The sequence below is a fragment of the Portunus trituberculatus genome, chromosome 31 (assembly GCF_017591435.1).
Source record: "Portunus trituberculatus isolate SZX2019 chromosome 31, ASM1759143v1, whole genome shotgun sequence".
NCBI classification, from domain to species: Eukaryota; Metazoa; Arthropoda; class Malacostraca; order Decapoda; family Portunidae; genus Portunus; species Portunus trituberculatus.
In genome coordinates this window covers 1,961,622-1,984,121 of record NC_059285.1, presented here as the reverse complement: position 1 = coordinate 1,984,121, position 22,500 = coordinate 1,961,622, and the positions used below count along the sequence as shown (strand labels likewise).

At 45.7% G+C, this 22,500-nt stretch overlaps 1 protein-coding gene across 2 annotated transcripts in view; it reads left to right on the top strand.

The window, feature by feature from the left end:
• The window catches only part of LOC123511263 (MOB kinase activator-like 2), a 42,994-nt gene that overhangs the window by 19,577 nt on the left and 917 nt on the right, over positions 1 to 22,500 (top strand). The window contains exons 1-4 of one of the 2 annotated variants that reach the window (XM_045266999.1): positions 15,074 to 15,863; positions 16,072 to 16,238; positions 19,833 to 20,054; positions 22,071 to 22,500. The exon at positions 22,071 to 22,500 is cut by the window's right edge and continues 917 nt beyond it. In XM_045266999.1, the coding sequence (XP_045122934.1) occupies positions 15,322 to 15,863; positions 16,072 to 16,238; positions 19,833 to 20,054; positions 22,071 to 22,500 (1,361 nt within the window). In that variant the 5' untranslated portion in view covers positions 15,074 to 15,321. Of the gene's footprint in view, positions 1 to 15,073; positions 15,864 to 16,071; positions 16,239 to 19,832; positions 20,055 to 22,070 lie in introns of those variants that run through there. The other variant, XM_045267000.1, reaches the window with a different exon arrangement.

Sequence of the window (22,500 nt, the reverse complement as noted above, 5' to 3'; positions counted from 1 at the left end):
TCCTGTTGGTAATGCAGAAACCTTGTTAACATGGCACTAGAAATACAGAAACGCCCTTAGAAATCCGTGTAACTTCAACTAGAGTCCTGTGAAAATAGTGGAGGTGAAGCGCAGAAGTACGTATTTCAGAATACGGGCTTCAGTCTGCCACTAACCTCCTCTGTACTGGGACGCTTTTTTACCACGAGTTTTGGGTGTCATTAGACGATTTTATTTACATTAGGAAGGGTCTATGGAGGTCAGAAGATTGATGGTCAAAGTCTTCACCATTTTAATCACCACATAAGTTTCTGAAGCTGTATAAAATCACCGAATAGTAAGCAGAATGAATATGGAAACGAGTCATGGTACTGAATGGGCCAATGACACCGCCATGACAGTAACCTTCCTTGCCTCGTCTGGTTATCTTGCGCCTTATCAGTTTCGTTTCCTCTCGGTGTGTCGGTGGGCTAGTTACATTATGTGTATTTTATTCTAACTTTCCTTTTGTGTATATTAATTTGGTGTCTCCTGCTAGCGTCAATATTAAGCCTTTGTTAGCCATTGTCTCATCCAGCAGTTCTAACTTTCCTGGCTTGCTTACTGTTACACTATTGCGTCAGTGTCTTTCTTTAGTTCAAACATTATTATGCTATTCGAATTGTCTTACCTACTTACCAAGGAGTATGTGTGGTAGGTACTGTGTCTTCCTTTAGTCCCCCAAACATCACACACATCCACACACTCACATTGCAATAAAGCGTTCATGAGTAATGATTTAGAAGACGTATGTTCCTATCCTTGTCTAATTCTATCGGCTCTGTAAGGAGACTGGCAACTGAGTGGGTCTTTATTCTTTATATTTTTGTTGCCCTTGGCCAGTCCTTCTCTCTTACATTAAAAAAAAAAAAAAAAAAAGAATCGAAGCGAACTCATTTATATAAACACTATCCAAACCTTTTTCTTTTCTTCCCTAGTTACAGTGAATCATATTATACAACACCTGCACTCCATTTCACCAGCTGCTATCTACACAACCTCTCCGCACCGTCACACCACACCACGCCACTTCACAGATAATAGACACCACTGTCCACCAAACCCTGTGACTCCTTCCAAGTTGTTTGTTGACACCACCACACGAACACCAAATTCTGAAATAGTTCTACTTTGATCTCGCTTACTGTCAAAGCGCTCTAGTTGAACTTACACGGGTTTTTGGACGTATTTATGATTCTAATGATAAGTTTCAAGATTTCTACGTCATCATCTGGAGAAACGAGAGAGAGAGAGAGAGAGAGAGAGAGAGAGAGAGAGAGAGAATTTTCTACCTAAATGTGCATATGAACTAGTTGTGTGTGTGTGTGTGTGTGTGTGTGTGTGTCGGAGCATGCACTCAAACTATTCTAAACTATTAGTTGTTATCCTTCCGCTCGGAGTTACGTGTGTGTGTGTGTGTGTGTGTGTGTGTGTGTGTGTGTGTGTGTGTGTGTGTGTGTGTCATAACCTGTTCTCATCTACACGCCTTCCAAGCACACACACACACACACACACACACACACACACACACACACACCGGAAGGATAATATTCACCACTGTTCTGTAGTCTGTCAGTGCGGGAATGTCTTGGTAGTAAATGTAGTGAGTAAGGTGAGGTGTGAGCTGTAGTAGGTGTTTCCTTTCTTGTGACGCGTTTCCTGCACGTCAGAAACACCCCCCCTCCCTTCCTCCCGTGTGATTTACTTGCCCCTCTTGCTAACCCTCCATGAAAGCTGAACTGATGCTCCTCGACGGCATATGACCCCATTGCCGCGGCCCGTGGAGTATAGCAGACTGAAACACATCCATTAATTTCTTTCTCATTTTTTTTCTGTTCCATTTTCTCTAGTCGTAATGTTTCCTTTTTTTTTTTTTTTTTTTTTTTTTTATTTTGCCTTTGTTTATCATTTTGGATAGTCATCGTTCCAGGTTGCCTTGCTTTCTTTCTTATCTTTCCTTTCTTTCTTCCTAGTCTTTCCAATTTTCCTCTCTTATCAGATACACATCATACAAATTCACAAAGCACTGCCTCTACCCAGCCAGCGAACTAGTACACACGTAACCCACCAGAGAAACCATTACCGTAGCGAAGAGTCATGATACGTACGCTACTAAGCCATACAAACACACACACACACTCTCAAGCGTGTCTATGCAAAGTCATTGGAGAGGGAGAGGGAGAGAGGGAGGCGAGTCTTGCTTGGTTTATTGTGCCGGTCTTAACTGGATGATGGCGGTGATGCAATGCGGGCCGTGGCGATGGTTACAGATAGGCGTGTACGTAGATAGCAATACAGGCAAGTCACGTCTTCATGCTTCACGCTACACTCATTAACCTGTAAAGAAAAACGTGCAGCATATTAGAGTAATGAGGGAAGTGTGCATCAGGGAGTGACGTAGTGTGGCGCCACCCCGCTCATCACACACACACACACACACACACACACAGAGGAGTTGAAGGAGATATGTTGAAGTGACCTAAAAAACAAGTGACAGTTTCCTTGAGGCATTTAGATTTTCTGGGATAGACTCGCACAGCACCGGTAGATGTAAGACGAACATTAGTTAGGTTAGATTAAATACGTAGACACATTAACGAAAAAAAAAAAAGTAAAAAACATGAAAAAAAATGTAACATCCTTCAAATAACACTGGGATAGATTATTGAATGAGTGAAAGAGGTAAAGTGTTGGTTTGATTGTTAGGCTAGGTTAGGTAAGGTTATGTTGAATTGATAGACACGTTAACTAAAAGAAAACTGATTAAAAGCATGAAAAAAAAATGCAACTTCCTTCAAACAACACTGAGATAGGCTTAGGAGAATGAGAGTTAAAGTATAGGTTGGATTATGTTAGGTTAGGTTAGATCAAACTGGTTAAAAGCATGGATTGAAAAAAAAAAAAAAAGCTTCCTTCAAACAACACTGATATAGACTATTGGAAGAGTGAGAGACATAAGGTGTAGGTTGGATTAGGTTAGGTTAGGTTACATCAAACTAGTTGGAAGCATGGATAAAAAACGTCCAGCTTCCATCAAACAACACTGAAATAGACTTTTGGAAGAGTGAGAGAGATAAGGTGTAGTAGGTTGGTAGGTTGCTCAGTTAGGCGTCTAAACTAAAGGAAAGTATGGTGAGACAGATGAGAGAGACCAAAGGCGTGATAGTCAGATAGCTGGTTGGAGATTTACGTACGATAACCAAAGGAAAAACTGGCCAATTGTAAAGACGAAGGCAAAAACCGTACCGGAGAACCATTAGTCTTGCATACACTATCCCTTTACACACACACACACACACACACACCTAAAAATACGAATAATGGCGTGAGTTACGTGGTTCACATGTTCCTCCGCTCCCACACACACACATTATTCCCGCAAATGTTTCCTAGTGGAGGGAGGAGTTTCCATCCTGTTGAGCAATGCTGCCGTGTTTTCCGAAGACTCGTCTCTCTCTCTCTCTCTCTCTCTCTCTCTCTTTTCTCCCTTCTTCCTGCCCCAACGCGATAACTGGCTGAGGTGGTAGTGGTAGTAGTGATGGTGGCCTTCCTCCTCCTCCTCCTCCTCCTCCTCCTCCTGCTGTGTGATTTTCATCTCTCACTTTTCTATTTTCCGTTTTCTTTTCACCCAAACTCCCTATTTTTTTTCACCATCTTGAGTCAGAGGTAGTTGTGTGGTGGCCTTTTTATCTACGGTTTGCATCTTTCACTTCACTCTTCGTTTTCTTTTCACCCAAACTGTCCTATTTTATTTTTGCACCAAGTCGCGGCGTCACAGTTCCCAGTTCCCCAGCCGTGTCCTAGAAGCGGTGTGGCGTCAGTGCTAGGCGTAGTGTTTCCAGGAACGCTGTAAGCCAAGATACGTGATGCAGGTTGTGAGGGGGAGGTGGTGGTGGTGGTGGTGGTGGTAATTATCTGGTAATGATACAGCACAGTAATAACACAGTACATGCGATTGTGTGTAGTGTAGTGCGTAGTGTTATTATTACTCTCTCTCTCTCTCTCTCTCTCTCTCTCTCTCTCTCTCTCTCTCTCTCTCTAAACTCTAGAAATGAGTAGACCTTATGATTGAAATTATTAACCTTTTCAGTATTGGGACACATTTTTACCTTGAGTTTTGAGTGTTATTAGACGATTTTACTAACATTAGGAAGGGTCTATGGAGGTCAGAAGATTAATGGTCTGAGTGTTCACTGTTTTAATCCTCACATAAGTTTCTGAAGCCGTATAGAATCACCAAGTAATGAGAACAAATATGAAAATGCGTCATGGTACTAAAGGTGCTACGTCATGTAAACAAACACCACACTCCTAATACCAACGTGTTTTATTTAATTTATTTAGTTTTCTTCCTTTTTCCCCGCCACAGTATTGAGATCTGACCTGGTTGTGTGTTAGTTAAGATAGCCGGTTGTCATGTGTAGCAGGGAGGGTGTCAGGAGGTCAGAGAACGCAAGATTAAGTAAGGGTAGGGGTCAAACACACTAAGAGGGAGGGAGGGTGTACAAGACTAGCGACCATATTTTAAAACACTTCTGCGCCACATTTACGATTATAGTGGCAGATAAACAACATATCCGCATCATTAACAGTAAAAACAGACACGTGAGGACTAAGCTGATAATCTCTGTGACCTTTGAAAATAGTGGTGAGAGCAGAACGTTTGAGAATAGTACCAGCTTGTGTACTGTTGGTGGTGGTGGTGGTGGTTCCCGCAACGCAGCAGTGTCCCCGCGCTGGTGGCGTGGCTAACAAAGAGAATGGGCCAGCATGGGACGTTTGTTCGCTCGCTCACTCACTCGCTCTGGTTTTCTTTAATGTCATGGACTCTCTCTCTCTCTCTCTCTCTCTCTCTCTCTCTCTCTCTCTCTCTCTCTCTCTCTCTCTCTCTCTCTTGTGTTTTCCTTGCGTTGTCAGTAAACTGTGTCATTCCTTTTGTTGTTATTTATTGTTATTGATGTTTTTATTATTATTATTATTATTATTATTATTATTAGTGTATCTCTCTCTTATTAGTATTCTCTCTGTCTCTCTCTCTTCTCTCTCTCTCTCTCTCTCTCTCTCTCTCTCTCTCTCTCTCTCTCTCTCTCTCTCTCTCTCTCTCTCTCTCTCTCTCTCTCTCTGCTTTGTGTACGCTCACGGTGTAGGAAACACGACTTCATGAGAGAGAGAGAGAGAGAGAGAGAGAGAGACTTATAATAATGCCATTTCTACTGTAGAGTGTCGTGCCGTGAAGAAGGTCGTACTTGTGTTATCATCGCCTCTTGCAGATCTGTTTCTTTGCATCTTTCTTTCTTCGTCATAGAACAAAGAGGAGTTTTTTTCGTTACCGTGGGGTTCCTTGTGTGTGTATGTGTGTGTGTGTGTGTGTGTGTGTGTGTGTGTGTGTGTGTGTGTGTGTGTGTTGGGGGAAGCTGTGCGTGCGTGAGGGGCGGGCGTGAGGGAAGGCGTGTGCTGCTGCTGCTGGGTGGGTGGGTGGGTGACGGGTTGGCTGGCGGGCACTAGGTCACAGCTAAAAACCTTTCCTCGGATCGACTGTCAGATATCGCAACGACCCCAGCTGTTCTGTAGAAAGTGTTGCATGTGCTTGAAATCAGTGACCGTGGAGGATTGGAAATGATACTCAGGTTCTCTCTTCTTTTACACACACACACACACACACACACACACACACACACACACACACACACACACACACACACACACCGTCTATGCAGCTCAGGAGTTATAAAATATGAGACATAATGATTGAAATTCTAGAAATGCAAATCAAAATATGAGCAAAAACACAAATAGAATAAAAATACATCAATAAAACTACACTCGCATAGATTTCAACACACACACACACACACACACACACACACACACACACACACACACACACACACACACACACACACACACAAAATCAAAATACATTAATAAACCTACATACCAGATTCTCTCTCTCTCTCTCTCTCTCTCTCTCTTTCTGTCAATAGCGGGGCCGCAGCACGTGTTGGCCGCAGCAGCATCAGCCAGGTAGCGGGTCACGTGGTTGCATGTGTCGCCCTACCTCTGCTGCCGCCGCCGCCTCACGCACCTCGGGGCATCGCTGCTGTTTTCTGCTACACTGGGTCACTCGTGCTATTGGTTCAGGTATAGGAGGATCGTGTCTGCCGCTCTGTCTGGTCTGTTGTCGCTTCCAGGTGTGTGTGTCTGACGAAGAAGGTGTCACGAGGGTTTCTTTTCCGTCTTGTCTTTTTGTTCGTCTTTTTTGTCTATTTTTCCGGTCTGGTGTTGTTGTTGTTCTTGTTCTTGTTCTTGTTCTTGTTCTTCTTTTTCCTCCTCCTCCTCCTCCTCCTCCTCCTCCTCCTCCTCCTCCTCCTCCTCCTCCTCCTCCTCCTCCTCCTCCTCCTCCTCCTCCTTTTTCCTCTTTTTTTTCTTTGGTCTTATTATTATTAATTTCTGGTGAGGTCGACCGCTCTTATATGTTCCCAATAACGTGTGTGTGTGTGTGTGTGTGTGTGTGTGTGTGTGTAATTCACCACGGTCTTCTGGTCACCCAGCCAGTCTTTCCCATTACGGAGCGAGCTCAGAGCTCATAGACCGATCTTCGGGTAGGACTGTGTGTGTGTGTGTGTGTGTGTGTGTGTGTGTGTGTGTGTGTGTGTGTGTGTGTGTGTGTGTATGGTGCATCCTCCTCTTCTCCCCGGGCCAGCTGTCTCCCGCCTCTGACCACTGAGTATTGTAATCTTCAGTGGTGTTCTTTGGCTCGTCTCGCAGTGTTGAGAGGTTGTCTAGTCACCTGCTCGCCGCTCCTCCTGGCGTGACGCAAGACTAGTAAAGCACTGTAGTTGCGCTCACTTACGTAATATTGCTATTCTGCAGCTCTCTCTCTCTCTCTCTCTCTCTCTCTCTCTCTCTCTCTCTCTCTCTCTCTCTCTCTCTCTCTCTTCGTGAATAGAAAATTTGCTCATAAATCTAAGCATGATTTCGCAATGTAATGATGAGAGGAAATGTTGCTATGAAAATGTTGATTGCCAGTACAGCAAAAATTTTGTAATGCATTGCAGCTCCATGGAATAATTTGTGTTTGCCAGATGTAGGTAGGCAGGCTCAGAAACACGATACCCTGGAGGGGAATAAATTGTCATCATACAGTTTTGAGTTCCTAGTAATAGCTCCAATAATGCGTGTAACCTGTATTGATGTCATGGCGAGCTGCACTTGTTTGTCTGATGGCCGTGTGTGTGTGTGTGTGTGTGTGTGTGTGTGTGTGTGTGTGTGTGTGTGTGTGTGTGTGTGTGTGTGTGTGTGTGTTGGGGTGGTGGGTGAGGATCCTAATGTCACTGCAGTGTTAGTCTGTGTTGTTCATTTAATACCTGAAGGAGAGGCGATTCACGAGGACAGTGGCGGGCCATAACTGTTATTGAATGGTTAAATGCACACCACTCGGTTCGTCTTGTCTTCCACCTCAGAGATGCATAAAAGCCAAAACAGTATTATCACTCCTACGAAAGATCACGCATTGTTTGACGCAACTTTAGTATTTTACATTTCACGAGTGCGTGTTTGTGCTTCACTGGTCTATGGTTTGTGAGAAGGTGAGGAGGGAACACTTGTCATCAGACTTTCCGCACATCACTTTCCCAATATATCCTAGCCCTTCCCAGCCCATCTCGCCCTCGCGCACATCATTCTAGAGACATTGCGATCCAGAGAGAGAGAGAGAGAGAGAGAGAGAGAGAGGTGGTGGGTTGGTATAGGAAGTTGTACATATTTGAATACAAACACAAATAAACCTCCCACTCAGAGCCAGAATAGACTGACATACAGCCCAGCAATGCACTCAATACCTTCCATACATTTAACTACTCTTCACATCATTGAATTTGGCCAGCAGTACACCAAGCTTTCATTTCTCTCGAGGCTACAGCTAGAGAGAGAGAGAGAGAGAGAGAGAGAGAGAGAGAGAGAGAGAGAGAGAGAGAGAGAGAGAGAGAGAGACCTGGACTGTGTATAGACTTTGAACTGATGGACACAGTAATAGTAATGGTGCCCCCGGGGTTGTCTGGCCTCCCTCCCCTCTGGCCCTCCACACCACCACCACCACCACCACCACAGAGAGGAGGAAGCACCCGCAACCCACATGAAATTATTCCCTCCCACTTTCCCCTCCCCTTTCTCTCTCTCCCTCTCTCCCCGACCTCGTTTCCGTCGAGGACTAATTACTAAAAGTTGTGTCACAGTTCATGGGTGTGGGTGCCAGGGAGGGGTAGGAGGGAGGGGGGATGGGTAGGGCGGGTGCTCGTTGTTGTTGTTGTTGTTGTTGTTGTTGTTGTTACGGTGGTGGTGGTGGTGGTAGTGGCTGGGAGTAATAATAATTTAGACGTTATTGATGTTTTTTTTTTCGTTGTTGTTACTTAATGTGGTATTTTTATCTCATTATTATTATTGTTGTTGTGTCATAGCCCTTCTTGGTATCCTCTTCACAGCCACTGGTGTTCCTGAAATCACCAACAGTACTAGTAAAAGTGGTGATAAATCAGATGAAAACAGTGACTCGTAGCATGTCGTCATTATTATTACCCCTGTTTTGATCTGGACAGCCACGACTATAGAGGCGATAGTAATCTTAATGGTGGTGGTGGTGGTGGTTACTCTCTCAATCAGCAGCAGGAGTGGGATGAGGAGGATCGGCGTGACCTTGACCTGCAGGTGTCGTGTGGTGTGGTGTGGTGGAGGGAAGGGAGGAGAAGACCGGGCATGCGGCAGGACTAGGCTACAAAACTCTCACGCACACCTTTCCTGCCCTTATCTTCCCTCCTGTGTGTGTGTGTGTGTGTGTGAGAGAGAGAGAGAGAGAGAGAGAGAGAGAGAGAGAGAGAGAGAGAGAGAGCAGCAGTGTTCGGTATGAAAGTATAATAAGAACTAATGAACACACACACACACACACACACACACACACACACACACACACACACACACCGCGTAGTGTAGTGGTTAGCACGCTCGACTCACAATCGAGAGGGTCGGGTTCCAGTCCTGGGGCGGCGAGGCAAATGGGCAAGCCTCTTAATGTGTGGCCCCTGTTCACCTAGCAGTAAATAGGTACGGGATGTAACTCGAGGGGTTGTGGCCTCGCTTTCCCGGTGTGTGGAGTGTGTTGTGGTCTCAGTCCTACCCAAAGATCAGTCTATGAGCTCTGAGCTCGCTCCGTAATGGGGAATACTGGCTGGGTGACCAGCAGCCGACCGTGGTGAATTACACACACACACACACACACACACACACACACACACACACACACACACACACACACACACACACACACACACACACACCTGACTCGTGACGTCACCCGTGTTCCCCAATAGGAGGTTTTGTTGATACGATAACCATGGCAACCGGGTGTCGACCCCGCCATAGCAACCACCAGGAAGTGACAGGCAGAGAGAGAGAGAGAGAGAGAGAGTCACGTTATTCGCTCTGGATCAGCTGATTTCTACATTGGTGTTATGGTGGTGGTGATAATCAATGGAAACTGAGAGTAGTGGTTGTGGTGCATCAGCTGTTTGTCACGAGAGAGAGAGAGAGAGAGAGAGAGAGAGAGAGAGAGAGAGAGAGAGAGAGAGAGAGAGAGAGAAGGGAAAGGAACAGCAGTCATTTAGTTCACGTCCTCGTTCTCACAACACCAAAACACCACCACCAGCACCACCACCACCTCCTCACACAGAAACACCTGCCATCATCATCATCAACAGCAGCAGCAACATCAGACTTTTTGGCCCTTTATGATACCACATATGTAAAACTTCACTGTATAATGTAAACTTAATTAACTACGCTAACTTAACTTGCCCGTATATGTAACGTTACTGACACACACACACACACACACACACACACACACACACACACACACATTGAACTCTCTCTCTCTCCTTCCCTTCACTCCTCATTTCTCTCCCTTTAACTGCCATTACATTCCCTCCTTGTTTCTTCCACCTCCTCACCTTCCTCCTTCGTCACTCCTCACAGCTCCTCATTTCCTGAACCACATCCACCCTCACAAATTCATCTACCCTCCACTCCCTCACTCCCATTTCCCTCCTACATACTCCTTCATTGCACTCCAATCCTTTCAGTCCCTCTCTCACTCCTAGAATTTTCCTCCACAACCTTCCTTTCTCTCCAATCTCTCCTTGACTGCATTGTGTTTCCTCAGTCTTCCACTCCCTCCCTCAACTTTCCACTCCCCTTTCTTCCCTACAAAATTACCTTACTCCCTGCTTTTCCTCCACTCCCTCCCTATTCTATCCTTCATTCCCTCAACTTTCCTATAAAACTACTGTACTCCCTGCTTTTCCTCATCCTCTCACTCCTTCCTCACAAACTCTTCACATTTTCTTTACCCTTCCGCCACCACCACCACCGCCATCCCCCCACCCCACCCCTCCCGCCTTGCTTAGATGATATTGCGGTATTCTGAAGGCGTCTTGATTCTGCAGGATTCCGTGATACCCCCGCCTACCCATCTTACTCACTCCGCCCCTCGCTCCTCTGATCCCCTCCTAGACCCGCCCAGTCCCGCCCCGCCCCCTTATCTCCGCCCCGTGTAATAGCGACAGGTAACGGAAAGTAATTGATGGGGTTTCCAGGGCGGCGGAGTTGATATTGCAGGGGTTGTTGGTGTTTAAATGTATAATTCTGTACCCCTTTTTGCAAGTTCGGCCGCCCTTCTTGTCTCTTGATTTTGTTTATCTGTGACTCTCTCTCTCTCTCTCTCTCTCTCTCTCTCTCTCTCTCTCTCTCTCTCTCTCTCTCTTTATGAGTTTGTTTCTCGTTCTGTTGTGAGTTTTGATATTCGCAGCGTCACGGTTTCTCGGTGTTTCTTTCTGTTGCTCTCTCTCTCTCTCTCTCTCTCTCTCTCTCTCTCTCTCTCTCTCTCTCTCTCTCTCTCTCTCTCTCTCTCTCTCTCATTTTTTCGATTTTTTCCTGATCTTATGTGACTACTACTCAGCTGACTCCCTCCTACCTCCCCCCTTCCTCCCTCCCTATCACAGTATCTTTCACTTTTCACTCGCGAGTTGTGAATAGTAATGACATCCGCCTCTCTCTCTCTCTCTCTCTCTCTCTCTCTCTCTCTCTCTCTCTCTCTCTCTCTCTCTCTCTCTCTCTCTCTCTCTGCTATTGTTAGACTTGCCTGTTTGGGAGTAATGGTGGTGGTTGTGGTGGGGGGAGGGGGAGGGGGAAGGGAAGGGCAAAGGGAGCTTCAATGATTGCTTTGTATACTGAAGGGATTGTGTCGGTGATGGTGACGATGGTGGTAGTAGTGGTGGTGGTGGTGGTGGTGGTGGTGGTGGTGGTGGTGTGGCTTGTTGTGGCTTGAGGTGAGTGAGTGAGAGTTAGTGTGTGTGTGTGTGTGTGTGTGTGTGTGTGTGTGTGTGTGTGTGTGTGATGGTGTCTGATGTAGACTCATACTGCCAATGAATGAAAGGTTTCAAGGGAACTTTAACCCCTCCTCAGTGCTGGGACGCATTTTTATCATGAATTCTTGGTGTTATTAGGCGATTTTATTGTCATTAACGAGGGTCTATGGAGGGCATGGAAAAGATTAATGGCCAGAGTCTTCACTATTTCAATCCCCCACATGAGTTTCTGAAGCTGTATAGAACCACCAACTAGTAAGCAGAATGGATATGGAAATGCGTCACGGCACTGAAGGAAATGTCAATGTAGCGGTAGAGAAATGGAGCACACTTACATCATAGCAGGCAGTGTGATTAGCGAGCCTGATTTAACCCTCCGTTGCTGTCTGGCGCACCTCTTACTAGTCACTATAGCCACTCGGAGACATTCCTTCTTATTTGCCTGGTCTTTTTAAATTTCCCTATGCATCGTTCTATTTGTCTAACCTTCCCTCAAGTGTGGGCAAAATACGATCCCCGCCAAAAGAATTCATGCGGCCCGAGAAATGTTAGTAAATTTGAAAGAGCAAGTTAACAAACAACGCCAAATTGTATTGTAAGCATTTCATTTTCTACTCGCAAATGTGCACATGCGTTTGAGAGTGGCTTTTTCTTGAGAAGCCTGTCATTTTGTATTTTGAATATTGATTTTGGGTTAATATAGTATGCGGCCCTTTATGATTGTGAGTTTTTTAATGTGGTCCTAGCACTGAAAAGTTTGCCCACCCCTGCTCTTGCTGAATGTTCACAGTACTTCGAATATTATAACTCTATTCCAGTTTTCTTTTTTATGTAAGAGGGGAAAGCTGGTCAAGGGCAGCATAAAACGAAAAAAAAAGGTCCACTTAGTCGCCAGTCCCCTTGCAAGTCCGAGAGAGTTAGCAAACAAAAAAAAAGAGGAATAAATGTCTTGAAACCTTCCTCTATAATGAAGTTAAGTCTTAGGAAGTTGGAAGTAGAGAAGCAGGTATAGAAGTTCCAGCGTTTACCAGCACCCTACTTGTCTAATATTCTCTTAAGTCTGCCTATATAACTGTCACACGTGCTCTCTCTCTCTCTCTCTCTCTCTCTCTCTCTCTCTCTCTCTCTCTCTCTCTCTCTCTCTCTCTCTCTCTCTCTCTCTCTCTCTCTCCAGCGATAACACTTCTCACTCTTCCTCTTCACCCGTTTGGCAGTAACACTAACCCTTCTATTTTTTTCTCTAGACTTCTGTTATAGCCGAGTGTTGATAGTTAACTCGCTCTCTCTCACCCACCCACCGGTATAGCAGTTTTCTCAAAGTTGACAATACTAGCAATATTATTACCCCAAGCCAACTCAGTCATCTCCAAAACAAGTGCTTTCAATAGGAAGATTTGAGTGATTATATAAATACGGCAGTAGGTAACGTGGATAGACTTAAGGGAAAGACATTGCACGCACGAATACTGCTAACTTTAGGTAAAATTAACATCAAAGTGGTTAACTAGAAGAGATTGAATTCAAATAGTGCTAGTTCTGTAAATATTCAACTTCAAGGGAAGGTTAGACGAACAGGATGATACATAGGAAGATTTAAAAAGAAGATTAAACAAACAGGGTAGAAAATAACTAGACTAGACTGAGTTGTAATTTTAATACTTGTGTCAATAAGGAGCTGCAAGGGAAGGTGAGTAGACATGTGGATAGCTGGAATAGACTCGATTCACTTTGTTTACGCTGTCAGTTGCTGGACAAACGTAACAAATTAACTGGAATAGACTGAGTTGTGACCTTCTTAACTAATATAATCACCACGAAGCCTTGAAAGAAAATGAGAACAGTTATCCTAAAAAAAAAAAAAAAAGTTATTTGACGTTTAAATTGAAAAATCTATGATGGCTGATAACAGGAAGAGACTCAATTACCAGCGTGAGAGTGCATGGAGGCAGTGGGAAGCGTGAAAGGATTAGTCACATGCTGTGTTGGGTGATTGCAAGAGGCTATTATCTGCGTTTCATTGGAAGCAGCAGGAGGCCTCGAGAAAACACCAGACGAGCAGAGTGGTGGTGGTGGTGGTGGTGGTGGAAGACTGCGGGAAGTACTGACCAGGTTCTAAGTGATGAGTCGGTCGGTAGGCAACTTTTAGACACGTACGAGTTTCTGGGCAGGTGAGGTGGTTGAATGTACGTACGTGTGTGTGTGTGTGTGTGTGTGTGTGTGTGTGTGTGTGTGTGTGTGTGTGATGGAGAGAGTGCCACGTGTAGGCCTGTTCGGATCTCGTATCTCGCCTAGTATTGTTACGAACCAAGAGAATTACATGGAGAACTGTCACCTTATTTGGGGCGAGTTAGATTACATTGTCTTGTGTAACCTAACAAGACTAACCTTACCTGGCCTCACGAGACAACTTTACCCCAACAAACCTTACCTTACCTCACCTGTTCTAACCTCACCTCACCTCACCTAACTCAACCTAACCTAACCTAACCTGCTTTAATCTAACCTAATATAAGAGTAGTTTTGAATCCGTTAATACAAAATGTTTAGTTAGTTAGTTAGTTAGTGTGTGTGTGTGTGTGTGTGTGTGTGTGTGTGTGTGTGTGTGTGTGTGTGTGTGTGTGTCGCAGTGGTCGTGATGGTGGTTGTGTGGTCGTGGTGGTAGTGGTAGCTAGAGGCTCGTGGTCATGGTGGTGGGGGGGATGAGGGTCGTTGTGGGGGTGGTGGTGGATGGGGGAGAGAATGGTGGGGAGTTGTTCTCAGTGGTGCAATTCTTTAACCATGACCCACTCTGTGCCCATCTCTCTCTCTCTCTCTCTCTCTCTCTCTCTCTCTCTCTCTCTCTCTCTCTCTCTCTCATTACAAACCCCCTAGTAATTAATTTCTCCGTGAATTATTGTGTGTGTTTTTAGCTAAGGTTATTTTGGTTGACCCTGCGTTGGTGATGGTGGTGGTGGTGGTAGTGGCGGCGGCGGCGGCGGCGGCGGCGGCGGCGGCGGCGGCGGCGGCGGCGGCGGCGGCGGCGGCGGCGGCGGCGGCGGTGGCGGCAGAACAGAAGTGGTGATAGCAGTAGTGATGATAGAATTGTGGTAGTAATGGCGGGAGCTGTGCCACTTATCACACACACACACACACACACACACACACACACACACACACACACACACACACACACACACACACACACACACACACACACAAACAATTAACGGCACCGGATACATATCTACATGCAGGCCACGTACTGTACACACAAGTTGATTAGTGCGGCAATGTTTTTGATGGTGACGGTGATGGTGATGCATGGCGGGAGTGGCGGCGGCGTCGGTGGTGGTGTCTGGGGGTGGGGAGGCACAAGTATAGGGACTCCAGGTATCCTCTTTTAGACAGGTGGATTTTATCCTGCACGCAAGTCTCAGTCCTCCTCCTCCTCCTCCTCCTCCTCCTCCTCCTCCTCCTCCTCCTCCTCCTCCTCCTCCTCCTCCTCCTCCTCCTCCTCACAGACGCAGACGTAGTACATGTTGGTTCATGTGAAAGTTTTGGTGTAGTGAGATGAAAGTGTTTCCCTGTGGTGGGGGAGGGGCTGTGCGTTGTGGTGGTGACCGTGAAGGCACGGATGGGCTGGGCCAGAGCGGCAGTGTGCCGGGGCGGTGGCGGGGAGGGTGAGTCAGTGTGGTGAGTGCTGCCGCCGCGTGCACATCACAGCTCCACCCGGTGCACTTCGACCCGTCCCGCCCCGCTACTCATCTTGGAGTTTTGAGCCTCAGGGGAAGGCGCCCCCGAGACGAGAACAGTGTGCGCCACTTGGTGGCAGGGTGATCCCACAGGCCCCACCCCGGGCCCGCTGGAGTGTGGTGATGGGGACCACCCAGCCCCAGGGTGCTCCGCCATGGTGACTGGGGCGTCCTGGGGCTCCTGGGACTCCTGGGGCTCTGGGTCCTCCTGCAGCAGCTGGCACTCTGCCTGTGGACCCCAGGAGCCTGGGGCAGACAAGGCCCCGTTGTGGTCCAGCCCCACCCCGGCGCCGTGGCCCCCGCCGCAGGACTCTCCTTGGTCGTTGCCCGTAGGGCTGACTGCCGCCCCTTCTGAAACCGCCCAGACTGTTCGGGCAGCCCAGGCGCGGCGGCCATCGGTGGTGGCGGCGCTTCTGAGCCTGCAGCAGGCATCAAACCGTCCTTCCTTGCCGCGCTCCGCCTCGGCACCTGCCGACCGCCCGCTCGCTGTAGATGCCTCGGCCTTCAGTAGATACTACGAGGACAGTGTGGTGTGCCCCAGGGACGTGGCGGATGATTCTGCAGCCCCAGAGCCTGTGGCCGGTCCGTGCGGCGGCCCCCTGTCCTCTCTGGCGTTAGTTCTTCCCGGCAGGCTAGAAGGCCTCGTGAAACTGCTGGCCCACTCCCTGCACCTGCTGCTGGCGGCGGTGTGCTCCAGGTGGGCAGGCTGGGGTGGTGAGGGGAGGGCGCTGCAGTGAATGATGGTAGTTGTGGTGGGATGGGACGTCTGATTCTGGTGGTTCAGGTGCATGATGGCATGATGGCAGGTCTTATAGGTAATACAGGCTTTATAGGCATAATGATGTCTGGCGGACTGGCCGCCGTCTGTCCTGGAGGATGGAGAGTAACGTGACATTGTTTTGCAGGAAGGCGCGTCGCCAGAAGGAACGGGATTGCCCGGCGGCGCAGGAGCAGGAGCACAAACTTTACCTGGAAGAGGCGGTGCTGAAGAGAAAGATCCCTGAGACCGACCTTCGCCAACTAGTGGAGCTGCCGCCGGGCCTGGGCTACGAGGAATGGCTCGCCTCCCACAGTGAGTGTTGACACGTCCAGCCCCCATCACACACACACACACACACACACACACACACACACACACACACACACACACACACACACATACACTGGCTCTTCAGGCACGCCCACATCCTGAGACACCAGTGCACCCTTCCAGCATCCTTCACTTCCTCCCGCTACACACCTTGCCCTTCTGTATAGTCCTCTGTATACACACACACACACACACACACACACACACACACACACACACACACACACACACACACACACACACACATATTGTATACGTGTATTGTTTGTATGGTTAAACTCTTCCACCGTTAAATTCCGACTATATATATATATATATATATATATATATATATATATATATATATATATATATATATATATATATATATATATATATATAGAGAGAGAGAGAGAGAGAGAGAGAGAGAGAGAGAGAGAGAGAGAGATGGGGATGGGGGTGGGGGGTGGGGGAAAGACGCAGTAGCAGTATAGTATAATAATGTGATGAGAAAGCCGAAAGTTTTGATCAGTGTCATGAAATGGTCGGGCTGGCGTGAGTGAGCTACGAGGCAGTGTGGCGAGGAAAACACACTTTGAAATGACTGTAGGTGATGCGTTACTGTAGTCTTCGTACACACACACCACGCCCTGGTGTGATTGTGTCGTGTGTCTTGGAGGTGCATGCAGCATTACTCTGCTTGCCCTTCTCACCTGCTCCTGCTGACAGACTTCTTGCATAAGGAAGAGCCATTCGTCAAAGAAAACGTTCTCCTTATGCCGCCTTTGATGGGTGCCAGCTGAGAGTGCCAGCCTTGTGTGTGGCGGTACATTTATGCCCGCACAGAACTCAAATGTAAAAGGCGTTCATAGTATGACACCAGATATGAATTAATTTTGTCTGTGTGTTAAAGACGTTCAGATTTCGTTGACATACGAGTATTAGATCATTTTGTTTGTGTATAAAAGACATTTAATTTTGGCATTGGTTATGAAATAATTTTGTCATTATTTTATATGGCAAGTGTGTGAGTGGAGCGTGGAGTGTAGGGGATTGTGCACATACGTAGGGCAGGAGCTCAGCGCGTGGGTGGGGATTTCCAGTAACTTGATAACGAACTGGTGGTGGTGGTGGTGGTGGTGGTGCGGCCACACGCCCGTGACCAGCTCGCCCCCAGCCGTGCCTTGCCTGGAGGGAAGCCAATTAGAGGAGTGTTATTACATTGCCTTCAACAAAACGTAATATAGGTTGTGCTTGGCCGTCTCGTGAACAGTACATTGCCTGGTGGCGCGAGGCAGTGGCGGGGCGGGGCGGGTGGGGCGTGGTGCCTGTCGCTGCAGTGTCAGGCGGTGTAACTGCGGCAAGGCATGGGTGGTGGTGACCGTGGGCGTGATGGCATGTATTGATGATCCTTTACCGGGATGGGTCCTACTTGGAATATTCTGTATTATATAATTAGGTTTTTGCCGGCCGTGTGTGTGTGTGTGTATGTGTGTGTGTGTGTGTGTGTGTGTGTGTGTGTGTGCGTGCGTGCGTGTGTCCATGCGTGTGTGTGTGTGTGTGTGTGTGTGTGTGTGTGTGTGTGTGTGTGCCCTCGCTGGGTGCTCTGTAGGCAGGCTGTAGGTGTTGTTTAGTAAGCGAAACGAGAGATTAAATTATTGAAGAAAAACCTGTTTGGAGCACACTCACATTGTCTTAACTTAACCTGTTCTCTTTTTCTTTTTTTTCGTGTGTGTGTGTGTGTGTGTGTGTGTCTCGTTGCTAAGAGGCTCGTGTTTTTAGTGCAGCTTTTAGTGGTGATAATTTTTGTCTAGTGTGTGTGTGTGTGGGAGGAAGGGAGGGGCATATGCACCAGCAACTATCAATGTGCTCTATAATAAACTACTGGCCTTCAATGACTGACACACACACACACACACACACACACACACACACACACACACACACACACACACACACACACACACACACACACACACACAAGGTCATGCACACAGCAACAATCAAGGCGTTAGTGTTTACCTACCCACCTGCACTCCTCACCTCACCACCACGCCCACACCACCTCACCTTTCCCTCTCACTTTGGACAACACCGCACCACGCCTCACCACCACACCTTACCACCACACCTCACATCACATCCTACCACCACACCACCACCACGCCTCACATCACGTTTACTTTTCACACAGAACACCACATAGCAACACCACCAACACCTGCCAGGATTATACAGTTTATCTCTTCATTGCTTTATTACCAAAGAAAGACTCACTCAATCTCGGAAAATAGATAAGTAAATAAACCACAATGAAAGATTTCCTGGAATGGTTGCTTGTTTGTTTCCTCTCTTTTTTTTTTCTTTTTTTTTCTTTATTTTTCTTTCTTTATTTATTTTTTTTCTATTCAGCCCATTATTTTGTGTTGCCATAGAGTTGAAGGATGTGTTTAGTACAGTGAAATGTATTGGTCATGAGTGCTAAGTGTCACATGTCATGCTAGCCAGTCATCGCTCTATTCATAAACAGGAGCAAAGTTTTTTTATTTATATATTTTATTTATTTATTTATATATTATTATTTTTATTTATTTATTTATATATATTTTTTTCAAAACAAAAAAGAAAGATAAAACAAGGTAGCTGTTAAGACACTTATAATTGAGAACTTGATAAAACAGTAAATTTGTGGACATGAAAAATTTGAAATAAAGTGAGTGTTTATTATTGATGTCACCACCACTGCCACCACCCTCCAACAATACATCATTGTAGTGAAACCCAGAACTCATTAAAGAAAGCATCAGAGGAAGGCCACAGGAGGTGCAGGAGCAGTTGGTGGCTGCACACTGTGACCTGGAACAATGGAGACTGTCTGATGAATGGGAGGTTGACATTTTTGTGGCCTTTGTTTTCATGCCTTGCTTGCAGTCATAACCTACTTATGTGCTGCCTCAGAGATGTGCTGATTGCTGTTGGATAAGTCACACAGCACTCATTACTTCACTGACTTGAAAGTGATTGGTACTTTGATGGTGTACTTCACTTTGTCTTTCTTCGCAACGATGCCAAGAGGTGAACAGTTGTCACAGGAAATAATGTCACAGAATTGGTGAAACATTAATATTTTGGAGTGTATGTATGGCCACTTCTTGGAATGGCTGTATATATCCCAGTATTCCTGATAAGACATTCTCAACACTGTTTATGTTCTAAACTTTATACAACGTCTCCAAGAAGTAGTGTTGCAAAATGAAGCAACTGAGCAACTGTGAACATGCATGAAAGAACAGTTTTCGTTATGATACCTTATGTATTTTGAAATTCTTACTTCGGAGCTTTGACAATCTTGGAAGCTCTGGTCCTAATTCAATGAATTTTTCCTATTGAAAGAAAGTTGTCAAATTTGGTATAAAGTATCAAATTTATTTTTGCTTAGCGAATTTCATATTTCTATAAGATTTGTAATGTTACCGTAGTATGATTTTCTGCCACCCTAAGTATTATAACAATGTATGCCTAAAACTCTATCCTATTAGTATGTACAGCTTTTCTACTTGTTGACCACACACATTAATTTCTTCCTTTGTGTTGCAGCAATCGACTTCTTCCAGCACATCAACTTGGTGTACGGGACGGTGTGTGAGTTCTGCACCATGGGTGGGTGTCCAGACATGACGGGTCCCGCCACCCGCCAGTATCTTTGGTTTGATGAGAAAGGGAAGAAGACAAGAGTGGCTGCGCCTCAGTACGTTGACTATGTCATGACCTTCACCCAGAAGACCATCAATGATGAGTCCATCTTCCCTACCAAGTTTGGTAAGACGGAGGAGCTGATGTGAGGGGTAGAAAGAGAGAGAGAGAGAGAGAGAGAGAGAGAGAGAGAGAGAGCTTTGTCTTCCAGATGGAAAGGGAGGTACAAGAATGGATCATTGTTTTCTGTCCTCTTTTTGCTGTCTTTGTAGTGTTTAATAATCAATCATCACTTATTACAGTTTGATCTTTGGTGTAGTACTAAAAATCAGATGAGAAAATAAACTAAATGTTTACAAAAGTAGAACAGTCCTCATTAAGACTTACATCATACCAAATACATTTCACCTTATTCATCAATTTTGTTGATGTGCAAACTCACATTAGCAGCACATGCTACTGAATATCAATGAACCTTTAACAGTTGTTCAGTTGTAGGTGGTGCCATAAAAGTCAGAAAGAATGACAGAGTTGCTCTGAATGTAGAGAAAATGTATGAGTATTTAGTAGTGTGTCATCACCAAAGACAGAAATGCCAAGGAGAAATATATTGTTGTTTGTATTCATGTGAATGTAGATATCAGATTATTTATGAATGCACAGCAAAGTATTTATGAAGGCGTCAAAACTGTACACTAGGGATATGCTAGGAAAGTTTTGATATGAGGTCGAGAAGATCAACAGGAAACCTGAGTGTGAAACTGCTGTTATCAACAGCATCCTGTGGAACAAGATGGATATGTGTTATGGTTGAAAACAGACAGTACTGCTCTGAAACAACATTTTCTTACTGTATGACATCATCATCACCATCATTGAGAAACAATCCATTCACACATAAAATTTCAACCTTATGCACCATCATCAACTCACCAGGCTGAGCAGTCTTTGGCAGCCTTCTTGTACATCACTGGGCTACTTCTCTTTCACTTTCCTTGGACCTATGTCAGAAACAATCCACTATATTTAGATGTACCTCTTTTCATCCTACCAGTCTGTTTCATCTCTTAACATTTACTTGTTGTTTGTTTCATCTCTTAACATTTACTTGTTGTTTGTTTCATCTCTTAACATTTACTTGTTGTGAGTAATGCACTCACCTCCCATCCTCTCACTGCTGCACACTTCTCTGATCCCAGAGAGGCCCATTCATTGGTATGCTACACATCCTTATAATAATCCTGATTCCAGTCTGCTAGAGCCTGCAGATATTCTCCTTTGCCTCCCAGATTTGACTAGCATTCAGTGTTACATTCCTTACTCAGGCTATTATAAACGTTTTCTCATTATAAGAGGGTTTCATAAATATCAGAAAATGCAGCTGTTACTAGAGCATCATCCATCTGCTCATAATTCTTGTAAAATTACCCATTGCTGCAGTCTCTCAGTTACCATACACTAACAGCTACACTTTCTTTATTCATCACATCTGCCAAATTAACAATTCCTTGAGACAGTCAAAGAACTAACTATTGAGGCTGATCTGTTCTTGCCGCTCCCTCTTGTATGGAAGTAAGATCCACACCTGGCCAAGCAACCTCAATTATCACTACAATGACATTTTCATATAAAATTATGGCCTGTATCTTATAAACATTTATTCCCAAACCTTTGGATTCCTGGTCCATCTTTCATCTTAACTTTTGCCTCGGTCTTGCAGTTAGCACCACTCACATGCACTGCCCCACAGCTGTCACTCAGAATGCAAAACCACACTACAACAACCATAGTGATTCATGAAACACACTCATGCTTACAAAAATTATATAATTCTCACACTATAATTTGTATAATTGATACCATGATTGAAAGGGATGTAATGTATTTTTAGTTACATTTTCAGAACCACAAATATCACAGAATTCACAGGTTATTTTTGAGTTTGTAGAGCTCTCTCTCTCTCTCTCTCTCTCTCTCTCTCTCTCTCTCTCTCTCTCTCTCTCTCTCTCTCTCTCTCTCTCTCTCTCTCTCTGCAAAGTTGATTCAAGGATGAAATAGTCTCATTGATGGTGTTTAGACATGACACACACATGATCCCACAAGTCATTTTTGTGACTGACCATGTTTCTGTTTCCTTTACAGAGAATGACTTCCCAGTATCATTTGAATCAATTGTTAAGAAGATCCAGCGGCTGTTGTTCCACGTTCTGGCACACCTCTATCACAGCCACTTCCGTGAGGTGGTGCTGCTAAATCTGCATGCACACCTCAACTGTATCTTCGCACACTTCATCCTCTTCAACGACCGCTTCAGACTCATTGAGGAAAAGGAGACAGAGATCCTGCATGACTTGGTGGTGGCTCTTAGGCTGCATCCAGAGAGTGAGGGGCCCTCGCCCACGCCAGCCCTTCCCACCGACAGTGAGTGTCCCGAATCCACCGCCACCACCAGGGAAGAAGAAAGTGTTCCTGCCGTGGCACCATCAGAGGAGCAACCCAATAAGAGTGAGGATGGAGCTGCAGTCAGTGAGGGTAGTGGTGGTGGGGCGGGGGCTGGAGCAGAGGAAGAAAA